This window comes from Eurytemora carolleeae, unplaced genomic scaffold, assembly GCF_000591075.1.
Source record: "Eurytemora carolleeae unplaced genomic scaffold, Eaff_2.0 scaffold1036, whole genome shotgun sequence".
NCBI classification, from domain to species: domain Eukaryota; kingdom Metazoa; phylum Arthropoda; class Copepoda; order Calanoida; family Temoridae; genus Eurytemora; species Eurytemora carolleeae.
Window position 1 is genome coordinate 22,818 of NW_019396948.1, and position 12,358 is coordinate 35,175.

The 12,358-nt window shown below is 31.7% G+C and overlaps 1 protein-coding gene across 1 annotated transcript in view; it reads right to left on the reverse strand.

The window, feature by feature from the left end:
• LOC111710410 (muscle calcium channel subunit alpha-1) overlaps window positions 1–12,358 on the reverse strand; it is a gene marked incomplete at its 3' end in the record, with an annotated part of 52,706 nt that overhangs the window by 22,748 nt on the left and 17,600 nt on the right. The window contains 7 exon segments of the mRNA XM_023484491.1: window positions 342–416; window positions 1,087–1,182; window positions 1,510–1,558; window positions 4,044–4,137; window positions 7,122–7,253; window positions 7,693–7,847; window positions 11,656–11,759. Coding sequence (XP_023340259.1) covers window positions 342–416; window positions 1,087–1,182; window positions 1,510–1,558; window positions 4,044–4,137; window positions 7,122–7,253; window positions 7,693–7,847; window positions 11,656–11,759 — 705 coding nt within the window.

Here is a 12,358-nt window from a genome sequence, read left to right on the forward strand (position 1 = left end):
GTCTCAAACCCAGGAAATGTTTCAAAAACGTGACATGAGCTGAAATGCGGCAATTGTTTCAAAATAGGGATATGTAGGAAAATGAAAACAAGAATCATCAAAAACTAATTTTCATACCTTATTATCAGTTTAAAGTTGACATTTCTTGTTTCTATAAATAGTTTTAGCTATTTACAATAAATGTATGGTGTAGTTTTGTTTAACTCGGCTTGGATTTAAAGAGATATACGCTTGAAAAAGATAACTTTACAGATTTGGTCCATCTCAGTGTTAGAAATGGGCCAAGTGTTAGTTTTGGAACTTATTTCCCCTGAAATGTGCCGGGTGTATTTCCAGATTACCTGGAATCCAAGAGCGTACATCTTAAGAAGCATCTCTAGCGTGAACAGGATTACAAAGAACAGGTTTGTCATTTCCTAAAACAAGCAAAATTAATTGAAATATTTGGCGAAGAATTTTTTATTAAAATTGTAAATATGTTTAGATTTTGATATGTATCTTAAATCTTTGTATCCAATAAACCTCAAAACTATTAATCCAATCGAGTCCCAATTTTTTGCGGTGTCTCATATGCCCGCTAAAGGAATGTTTTTAGCAAGCCAAAATAAAAGAAAAAGAAAATTTTTTAGGAATCCTTAAAAATCCGCAAAAGTTTTTGTTACAAAACACAAAAATGGCTGCATGAAAACATCTAAAAGCGAATACTGTTCTGGAGAAAAAGTACAAAATGGCGTTAAATCTAGTAAAATATATCAAATATATATTTAAATCTAGTAAAATTTATAAACAACTTTAATAAATTGTTGACAATAAGTAAAAGCACAGTATATTATTATACGAGTCTACATCAATGTATATTCTCTGTTTGTTTGTTCGTTCGATCATAACTCACGAAACCCTCGACCGATTTGCCTCAAATTTTGATTTGGTGAACTCGGGAACACCACGGAAATGTTCTTAGCTCTTTAGATTCTAAGTTGAGTGGGTCCACTTTTCCAGGAAAAGATAGGTAAAATCGTAATTTACGACGAAAGCGCGGGTAAACGGCGGTGACGGAAGAGTAAATATTTTGTGTAATGTATCTACCTGAAAATGATCCAACCACTCTGGTTGTCTGTAGTGCTCCGTGGCTAGAACACAAGTGTTTAAGAAAACAAGAATGATGATAAACCAGAACATAGCCTGAAATATTAATAAATAAATATTTAGTATTCCTGTCTTATTGATAGATAATGTTGAAGCATTAAAGGGATTGTAAGCGCAATTTCAAGTGACCATGGCAAAGAGGTCAATGCCTGATTTACAAAGGTACCCTTGAAACCTTAATTTGATTAAAAATGTGAAAAATACCGTTGTTTTTCTAACTAGAAAAGTTTTTATTCTGTGAGTTTCTCTTTTGCTTATATATTATATATGGATATATAATTCATACTTGATCAGACAAACTTTTACGATGCAAAAAATTATTCATTACAAGTTAAAATAATTTAACTAAATTAAAATGGTCACCTGAGATTTAACTGCTCTTCTGCAGTTCCTTCGAAACTTTCTGTTCCACCTAGTAGATACCAGTTTTCATAAAAATTATTATAATAAATAATAATTATAATAATGACAACAATAGTGTTTCTATTCTGTAATCATAATAATCATCAACAAATTAAAAATAAAGAAACCAAAGAAATCTAAATTTTGAAATTTAACATCGAGAAAATCCAGATTTTATAATAATAAGGCTTGCATAAATCTGACAAACCCACATGATTGAAAAAATTCTGAATGAGAGAAAAGATTAAGATATGTTGGAAATTTGCTGAGTTTTCGAAATATATAATACAGAAAATTTAAATATTTGAACCCAGCAGCAAAGATAGATAGCATCGAGTTATACATAGGTTTTGTAAAAAAAAGATTAATACAAATGGCATTTGTATGGTGCTATAATAGCTATTAACTAATCAGTGTCCGAATTTAATTAATGTAAACCTAGTCTCAAATCACCCCAAAACCGGTTTCAATTAAGCGTCAGCTTAAATCTTGAAAAACTTAATACAATTTTAAGTGGAGCCAACCATATTTGAGCCGCGGTTAAAATTTAAGCCGCCGCTCAAATTCTTTGAATTCGGCCTCTGAATTATGTGTTTAATTCAACAAATATTTTTTTATGAACTGCTTCAATGTAGACACAACACATTTATAAACATTTGTAAAATTTCTCAAATATTAGACATTTACTCTACTACAGTGATAACCAGAAATCAATAGAATGGGAAGACGAAATGATAGAAACACAAGAGTATTTGATGTATTAAAAACCAAATATTTTTGTTGTAAATTATTAATTCATTCAGAGAGTTTTCTGGTTATTTCTGTATGAAAAATTAGACTTTTCAGACAAACAAAAAATATTAGACAAAATCATAAACACTCATGGTTTATTTGTTTTTGTTTTCTAATAATTTTTTTTATCTGAAAGAAACAATTATCTTTTAAATTGAAGAGGAATCACTGAGCCATAAAATTATTCCATCAATTCATGGATTTTCAAGTGGAAAATTTTGACCGATAAAATCATTTATTTTCTGTTGAAAACATCTCAGAGTTTGAAAGACCTTCTGAATCCTCTTAAATAGAAAATAAATCAAGAACTGTATTCAAGGTTCTGGAAAGCATCAAAAACCAGGGAATATGAATATGAATAAGATACTTTTTCCATTTTCATTTATTACATTTATTACTACACTCTTTAGATAATGTTACACAGTATAAGCATGCTGTGCAACATGTATCAGTTTAATGGATCTAAACTTGTTTATTCGGTAAACACTCTTTAGATAATGTTACACAGTATAAGCATGCTGTGCAACATGTATCAGTTAAATGGATCTAAACTTGTTTATTCGGTAAACACTCTTTAGATAATGTTACACAGTATAAGCATGCTGTTCAATTAATGCATCAGTTTAATGGATCTAAAATTGTTTAAAGACGTAGATTTTGTTTTGACTTGTATGTATTGACCCAAAAAATTAAGATTTTAGAATTTACATTTTCAAAAACATTGCTCTACATTAGATGAACAACGCCACTTTCAAAAATAGGAAAAATTTGAATCTTGCCCAAAACTGACTTCAGCAGTGATGTTCAGATACAATTTCTTTCTGACGTTTTTTCTTACTAACGCCACGTCTGAAGGCCTTTTTTCTTTAAATGTTGCATTAATTTTTAAAGGTGATCAGTCTCACAAGGTCAATTTTAAATTAATGAGCTAATTAATTTGTTTGCGATCTTATAATGAACTAATTCAATTCTTTGCGATCTTATAATGAGCTAATTTATTTGTTTGCGAGCTTGTAATGAGCTAATTCATTTGTTTGCGATCTTATCATGAGCTAATTCATTTCTTTGCGATCTTATAATGAGCTAATTTATTTGTTTGCGATCTTGTAATGAGCTAATTCATTTGTTTGCGATCTTATCATGAGCTAATTCATTTCTTTGCGATCTTATAATGAGCTAATTTATTTGTTTGCGAGCTTGTAATGAGCTAATTCATTTATTTGCGATCTTATCATGAGCTAATTCATTTGTTTGCGATCTATAATGAGCTAATTCATTTCTTTTCGGATTTTATGCCGTTACATTGTTACATTTTCTCTTGTTCACTGCAGGATGGAAAGCAGAATTTGTAGTCTTAACTCTAACGTTAACAGTTAGACCTGTCTTGGTGAGTTTTGTCAAATAGAATGTTTTGTTTTTAAACTTAGACTTAATTCTAGGAATTAAATTACCAACATATCTTAAAAACCGAGCCTTTTTTAGCCTCAATAGCCTTAAAACTAATTTACCCAAAAAATATTCTAAATGGACACAAAGTCGAATTTTCTAATCCCTATCTCTGCAACGTTAGATTATTTCATCTAACATAATATTAATATCTGAGGTCTACGACATTGGGTTGCAAAGATAGAGGGATAAAAAATAAGAGATTTTTCTAAAAACTTGGTCCCTTTTAATAAAAAATATGTAAAAAGTGAATTTACCTGTCTGCCGCCTTGATAAATATTCTAATTGAGGATTGTGGTATCTCTGTCTCTGGTTCTCTTTTCTTCACCTCACGGTTCTCACTCACTTTCGCTAGAACACAAAACCATCAGCTGAAGGGGCTGATTCTCCATACAAGATGACAATGCCCGATTCACAACGGAACCCTTAAGCTTTGTCTGATTAAGTATGAATTATGTAGCAATCTTTATAATAAAAAAAAGATTATTTATAATTGTGGTTTCTCTAAAAAGGTGACTTGCGAATTTGTACTGCACGAAAAATATAATAATTATCAGAATTAAAAAACGACCATATCACACGAATTATTAATCAGATAAATGTTTCAAGGGTACCGTTGTGAATCGGGCATTGACATCTTTGCATGGAAAGTTATTTGAAATTGCATACACTCCCTTTAACTGAATGTTAAAGTAATCAATAAGAATTTAAGAAAAAAAAGTTTCTTTTAAGGTTGCAATAGTTAGATAAATAAATCAATATTTGGTAAGTTTCTAAATATTTTTTTAGAAAATTATAAAGGTTCAAAGTGTATTCTTAAATAACACAGAGTTGCATCGAACCCTTTTCTCAGAAATAAAAAAATTGGGGTTTTCTTTATTTTCCGTTGACACTTGTTTTTTTTCTAAAAGAGTTTTTAACAAACTAGTAATATCACAATTTAAAAAAGGGTTCAAAGGGTTAAAAGGGTAATTTTTGTATTAAAAGGGGTGGGGTAACTTTTGTATTAATTTTTTTTGTAACATAAAAATCTTTTCAATTGCATTAACGCTGAAAATACAATTAAACTAATAACAAAAGCTAATAACTATAGCTTAGAGTAATAATTAATGAAATTAGGTTTTAGGTACTTTCCCAAGGTGCAACTTCCCACACACGCACCTCTGCCCCTTTAGTAAAAGTAAATTGAACCTATATGAAGCATAAAGTCTGACCGCGTCAACCTTGTTGCACCAGCAAGTCCTGTCCATAGAGCTAGGTACAGTACCAAACTGGGACTGGAAAGGTTGACCCGGCACGGAAATTCAAATGTACTACGGCTGCCCGTGCACAGGTTAGGCTAGGTCTTCCTAGGCACTGTAGTCTGCAATGGGGCCACGTATTGTTACTAGGATGGTCTAAGGGGCCGAGCGCAGTGGCTAAGACAGACTTGGAATATTGCCGCTTGGGAAATTGCGCATTTGGGAAGTCGCCACTTAGGAAAATACCCTTGGGAATTTGCCACTTGGGAAATTACATTTATGAAAATAATTGCAGAAACTGTATTTATGCTTATACATGAGAGTTTTAACCTATACATCCATTTCTTCCTTTTATTATCATAATTGTTATTATAATATTTAGTTTAAAATTGTGCATGTTTATAAGTTTTGGTATTTTCTTTTTTTTTCTGAACATTTCGATATTGGTTATAAGTAAAAGCCGCAATTGTAATTGTAAAATAAAATATTTGGCTGACAAGAATCTGACGAATGCACATAGAAAAATGTTTAAATCTTAACGTTATTATGGTGAACCCGGGGAGCTCTTGTGTAAACAGCCTAAGCTATCTTGTAGCTCCCCGGCCACAATGTATTTATAATTGGTTTGCTATTTTCAATTAGCTTTTGTATGTATGTACATTGTAAAATTTGTGGCCTAAAAAATTATTTGATTTGAATTATGAAAATTACACTATACTGATAATTTATATAAGAAATTACACTTATTGATTATCTAAAAACATATTTGGCGTGCTATACGAGTATTTAGATTTAAAAAGTATTGACCAGTTTGTTTAGAAAGAGGTATCTTTTAGCGTGGATAAATTGGATGAGTTAGGATCCTAATTCTAAAATTTTATTATATATTCACGAAGAGATGAAGAATACTATGAATAAAGTTACAAACAAAGGAATTAACTTTTTGCCACAGTCTCTGATTTTCTTATTCTTATATCTTTGTAATCCAATGTCATAGATCTTAGATATTTTATACAATGAATTCTGACAGTACAAATAATTCAGGTTTGAAATATCAAAAATTTATACCATACCACATACCACATATCTAAAAACTATATTTTTGTTAAGAAAATTGGATATAGAAACATGTGTCACACTTTGATATTTGTTTTAAAAAAAACAAATATTTTTTTTCATTTTTATGACCCTTTTTTGGCGTTTTTTTCAACCCTCCTTAGCACCCAAACTATTAAAGTTATCGGTCTAATATTTTCAATGAGCTGACATTGGCACATTGGGCTATGCACATGCATTTCATACTTATACCTATTCTCTATGGCCTATTTCCCAAGCTATACATAGATTCAGACCCCCAGCCTTTATAAGGTTAGATATTTCAAAATTATGTTTGATCAAATAATCTAAGTTTAAAATTTTAAAAGTTTGAATCATTAGGTTGCAAAAATATAGGGATTAGAAAATCAGCTGTTGTGGCAAATACTCAATTCCTTTAATATATAACTGTGTTACTTCTAGCTAAACTACAGCATGCATGATTGTTTACAAATAAAGAGAAAGACATGCAACTAGGTTAAATTAAGGGACTGTTAGCGTTATTTAAAATGACTTTGTTTGTAAAGATGACAATATTCGAATTACAACGGAGCCCTTAAAAGATTTGTCTGATCAAGTATGAATCAGATGTGCAGGAAAACCTTCATAAATTATCATCAAAAATCTTTAAAAAAACGACATTATCTTTTTCAAACTTTTGATCACATAAAGGTTTCAAGGGTATCGTTGTGAATCGGGCATTGCCATCTTTGCATGGAGGGTCATCTGAAATTACGCTTACAGTCCCTTTTAGGGTACAAGTATAGAGCATTACATTGTATTTGAAACGGGAAATGAATAAGATGAATATTTAAAATAATGCGCCGTATGGTGTGCAAATTTTAGATTTTAATGGGAAATGTTGAGGAAAGAAAAAAAATCTTGGAAAAATTTATTTGGAAAAATTTTTTTAGTCTGCATATTTAAGCCTATAGATAGAAAAAAACAGGAAAATAAGTAGCAAGGTTAAAAATGAAATGTTTATTAAGGGTTTCAAACCTTGCATAATGTGCTGAATGGGAATTATAGAAGACTGGACTAGAGAGAGGACAATGGGACTAGGACAGGTCCCATCCTGAGGACGGACTGCAATGGTCCGAACTCCATCAGAGCTCTGAGAGGGACTTCGTCCTGCCGGGTGAGAATATTAGTTTAAAAACTACCAGTATATCATGGAAAAAATATCAGTTAGTCAGGTTAGTGAAAATATTAGCATTCAACATTCAAAGTTGATTACAAGATTTCGTATATTTGAAAGTGTTAGAAAACTAGTTATAATAATTATTTACATTTACTTTACAGGGAAGTTAAGAAAATTTTACTTTACGTAAGACCAAAATTGGTCAAGGGAACCGGTGGTTAAGTAAAAATTGTAATTCCCGCAATAAGTAACTTACACAATTTTATCGCCTTTTGAGATAAAAATGCGCGAATTTTTTCACGAAATATTTGTATGGCGGGTGGTTAATCTACTTAATTGTCCCAAGAGACGTAAAGTTTTATAACGTCCCTCTGTTGCATGGTGGAATAGTAGGTCGGTAATGTTGGTGAAAATGCAGTAAAGACTCACCATTATCACTTGTTCTCTCATCCTCTGGGTCTAAATCTTCAGCATGAGTTATCCACTCCAGGTATCCTCGAAGGTCGTCGTCTATTTGCTGCTTCTCACGTTGCTTCTGAAAATCTCCGCGGCTTTTTGCTTTCTCTCTCTCTTTTGAGAACTCTCTAAACAGTTGAGTATTAGGGTATTTAATTTAAAAGTTCAAAAGAATAATTAAAGTCACTCTGAATTAAAGATTTTATGTTATAAACACCAAGCAAAAAATGTATAAACAGAAATGAGTTTTTATATCAAAAAGAAGACAAGTTATTTGAAAAAATATTTGTTTATGAACTTCATTGACAAAAAAAATTTCAAAATTTTTAGGGCACTCTCATTTCTGTTGCTAAATAATTCAAACTTTTCATGATTAAACTACATTATTTTCACTATATTTCTAGATACATTATTTGAAGTGCATTACATAATTAATGGGGTCATATTGACGTAATTCCATCGATAAAAGGTTGGGATTGGGAATTTCATGCATACACTTCCATCAATAAAAGGTTGGGATTGGGAATTTCATGCATACACTTCCACAATAAAAGGTTGGGATTTGAAATTTCATGCATACACTTCCACAATAAAAGGCTGGGATTGGGAATTTCATGCATACACTTCCACAATAAAAGGTTGGGATTTGAAATTTCATGCATACACTTCTACAATAAAAGGTTGGGATTGGGAATTTCATGCATACACTTTCATCAATAAAAGTTCGGGATTTGGAATGCTTGGGACTGGATTTATAACTATTTGTAGACTGGAACGTCCGATGCACGACAATATCATTTAAACTATTTGATGATGAAGGATGCCGGAGTTGTTTTCATTTGCAAAAACATTTGCAATTGTTAATATCTTTAGCGCATGATAAATATTGAAAAAAATTATTATTTGAAACCCGGGAATCACAAAAAAAATCTGAAGACTTTCAATGCATTAACACGATTTTTATTATAACAAAAAGTTTACTGAGTACCGTCAAGAATCGAACATGCCACTCTATAAATGGAGTCTAGAAATTAAGTCTGCAGCCCCTTTGAGCATAGTTCTAATTAGGATAATTCAGCACGACATGCATTTAAATAAATACCAAGCACATGCACTTAAACTTAATGAAATAATAACAAACCAAGCTTAAACTAGTTCAGAAAACCCGGTCTCAATTTGTTAAAACTTAAATTTACAATCACCTACTTTTTATCCAAATATAAACATAACAAGTGATATAATTATTATGAACAGTTTACACAAAAATTTTTTTATATTTAGAAATAGATAATTTTAAAATTTTAATCAGTATTCAATTTGTTATGAAACATTTAGTGCTTTATGATATGTTATCTACATTTAAAGACGTTTAAAAACATTTTAACCCAAGATTAAATTTTATTGTTAAGTTTTATTGAGTTTCGGCTTGTTTTAGTTTTTCAGTATTAAAAAAATGCCGTTTCTGAAACACGTATCCCACTTGATAGTTATAAGTTGTTTAGAAATTCTTTCATAGTCAAATAAAATTAAAATTTGAAAGAAAAAAAGCTCCATGACTTTAAATCTTTTCTAATCTATCTTATGCAATAATTTAAAATCTTACCATAAGCTGGTCGTATAGTTGTCATAAGTCAACTGTCGACTAAGGATGGATGCAGGGAAAAAACATATAAATTAGTTGGTTCTGTCATGCAAAATAAAAATAATACAAGACTTAAACTATGGTTTCCAATCGGAATTTCGTTACGTGAAATTGCACGCAATTGTTTTCATATTGCGAGGAATTGCGCGGAATCGCGCAGCAATTTCAGGGCTTGCGTTGGAAACCTTAACTTAAAGTTTTGCAGGGAAAGTGAACAGCTCAGTTAAGCGTGAAATAATTAAAATAAACACTTAAAAAAAAAACCATGTTTCCTTGGAGTAGCTTTGTGACTGTCAGATTTCTCATGTCAGACTTAGTAACGCTTTATTCCCTGATAGTCACTGAGAATGTTATGATCACCATATGATTTAGGAAGGCTAAGAAAAATGAACCAAAAAATTTTAAGCAAAACTAGACAGGGTTACGAAGTGTGAAATTTAAAAAATCTTAGATATGAAAAATGAAAAAAAAAATACAGAGAACACCAAATTTTAGGAGTGGAAAATTTCTGCTCTGTTAAAAATGGAGCTAATGACGTCACACGTTTAACATGTTTTATCGTAGCATGCAAACACAGGAACAAATTGTGTTCAAAAATTTCAGATATCTATAGCTGGCAGAATTCATTTTTGGAGACATAGATTAACTCACCCACTTAACACACCAAGAATTAGATTCATGACAAAAAATGCGCCAAGTACAACCATAGAGACGAAGTACACAAACTGCCATGTGTTTCCCATTGCATCATGTACCTAGGAACATAAAGCCTTGATGCTTGCTAGAATTATCTTATTCCTGAGCCCGTGATTTAAAAGCTTTGACTCGAGTCTTTATTCATTAGACCCGGGTGTAATGCTCAATCTTAGACCCAAGTTATGAATCAGCTGACGACAGCTGTCAGCTCTTAGGCGCGCGGGGTCTGTCCAGAATTTGATACGTTTCAAACTGTTGATTTGGTATTTACAGAAGTTGTTACTTTTTTGTTTCTCATCTCAGTAACGCTTTTTCATCCATAAACCATAATTTCTATAGGAATTGATTATTTTTTACAAAAGTGACTTGCGCAGGAAAACATAACAGAACTATCCGAAATCAACATTTTATAACCTAGAAAAACGACTATATCTTCCACATTCTTTATCAGATGAATATTTCAAGGGTACTGTTTTAAATCAGCTAATGCCCACTTTGAATAAAGGGTCACATGAAATCAGGCGTGCAACCCCTTTACCGGCCTTGTGGTCAGTAATTTGTATAAAACAAACTGGGAATATTATTCAGCGGGAGAGCACTGTACAAAATACGACCGCAACTAGACATGTTGGATTTGTTCCGCGGAGCAAACAATTTGTTTTAACAACAAAGTTTATCCTGTGTTTGCAACAATATATAATTTAAAAGGAAAAGTCTACTGGTCACTATCAATGTTAAAAAAAAAAAATTTTCTAATCAAAGAAAAACAATGAGTTGTATATTACTTAAACGAAGTCTCATCTATTTGTTATTAAATAGGAGTTTAGAATATAATGTAGTAGAAATTAACTGAACACTTGTCACAAACTCTAATTTTATATATCTTATATGTGCAATATATGATATTTAACTTTGATATTTTAAACTATGAATTTTGCAACTTTTGAGATATTATTGGTTTACAGCTGTCTAGTTCCTTTGTGTACTGGCACTAAAATCCTAAATATTTTTTTAAAGATATAATTAACGATATATATTCTGTAAAACGCATGCATTTATAATGATATCCATGACCACCTAAGGGATGAAAGTTAGGTAAGATAGACGTAAGGTTAATTTTAACTCTAAAATTTCAGACACAGAATACTGCAGCTGACTTCCTTGCTGAAAGGGACTGTAAGCAAAATTTCAAGTGACTCTCTATGTAAAGAGGGCAATGCCCGATTCACAGCGATACCCTTAAAATATTTATGTATTCGTTGAGTATAGAGATATGTGTGTTTAAACTTATCAAAACCCGTTCAGCTGTAATTTCAAGTGTACGATGTGTTGAGTTAAGATTGTACGTTTAAACACACATATCTTTACAACAGACAAACACACAAATGTTTAAGAGTACCGTTGTAAATCGGGCATTGTCCTCTTTTATTTGCAAAGTCCCCCGAAATTACGCTTACAGTCCCTTTAATACAAGCTTCCTAAAGATTCGTGCAAGTAGGAATGATGGTTAAAACCAGCTCTGTGTCCTAGTTATAAATATGTAAACCTCCACCACGAAGACACCTTCACCCTGTAGTTTATGTCCACCAACAACTTACCCGCACAGGGTGCCCAGAATAAGGTTCATTATAAAAAATGCCCCGATTAGGATTAAAGTAACAAAATATATCCATGGCCAGGATGGACTTGTGCTATCATTCACCTAATGGAAAAATGGAAAATTAAATAAAAATCATCTTTTGTTTTTACTTAATGTGTTTACCATAGTTTGATAATAATACAGATATAACACTACATGTCGTCTTTTCGGGATTCAGGAGTTTTTCGTTCACTGTAACCTGAGGCACAAGCCCAAAGGAGTTACGCGCAAATTCTTTCTCTGTCTTTTAACGCCTCATGCGTGTAACTCCTTTGGGGCTCTGTCTCAGGGTTATTTTAACGAAAACCGCCTAAATCTTGAAATGACAACATCTAGTGTTCTATCTGTATTGTTATTAATCTATGGTTTTCTCGTAAAAGGTATAGATAAATAATAAAGTTTAGGATTGACATGAGTATGAGAAGGAACCATTAGGAATGATATATCTGCCGATATTATTCTCCATTAGATGTCTACAGCTAGTACACGATATTCTACATTTCTACAGTCTACATTTTATCTACAGCTAGTACACGATATTCTACACGTCTACAGTCTACATTTTATATACACTACACTAAATTCTACACTCTACACCTCTGCAGTCTACATTTTATATACACTACACTAAATTCTACACTCTATTCCTCTGCAATCTACAT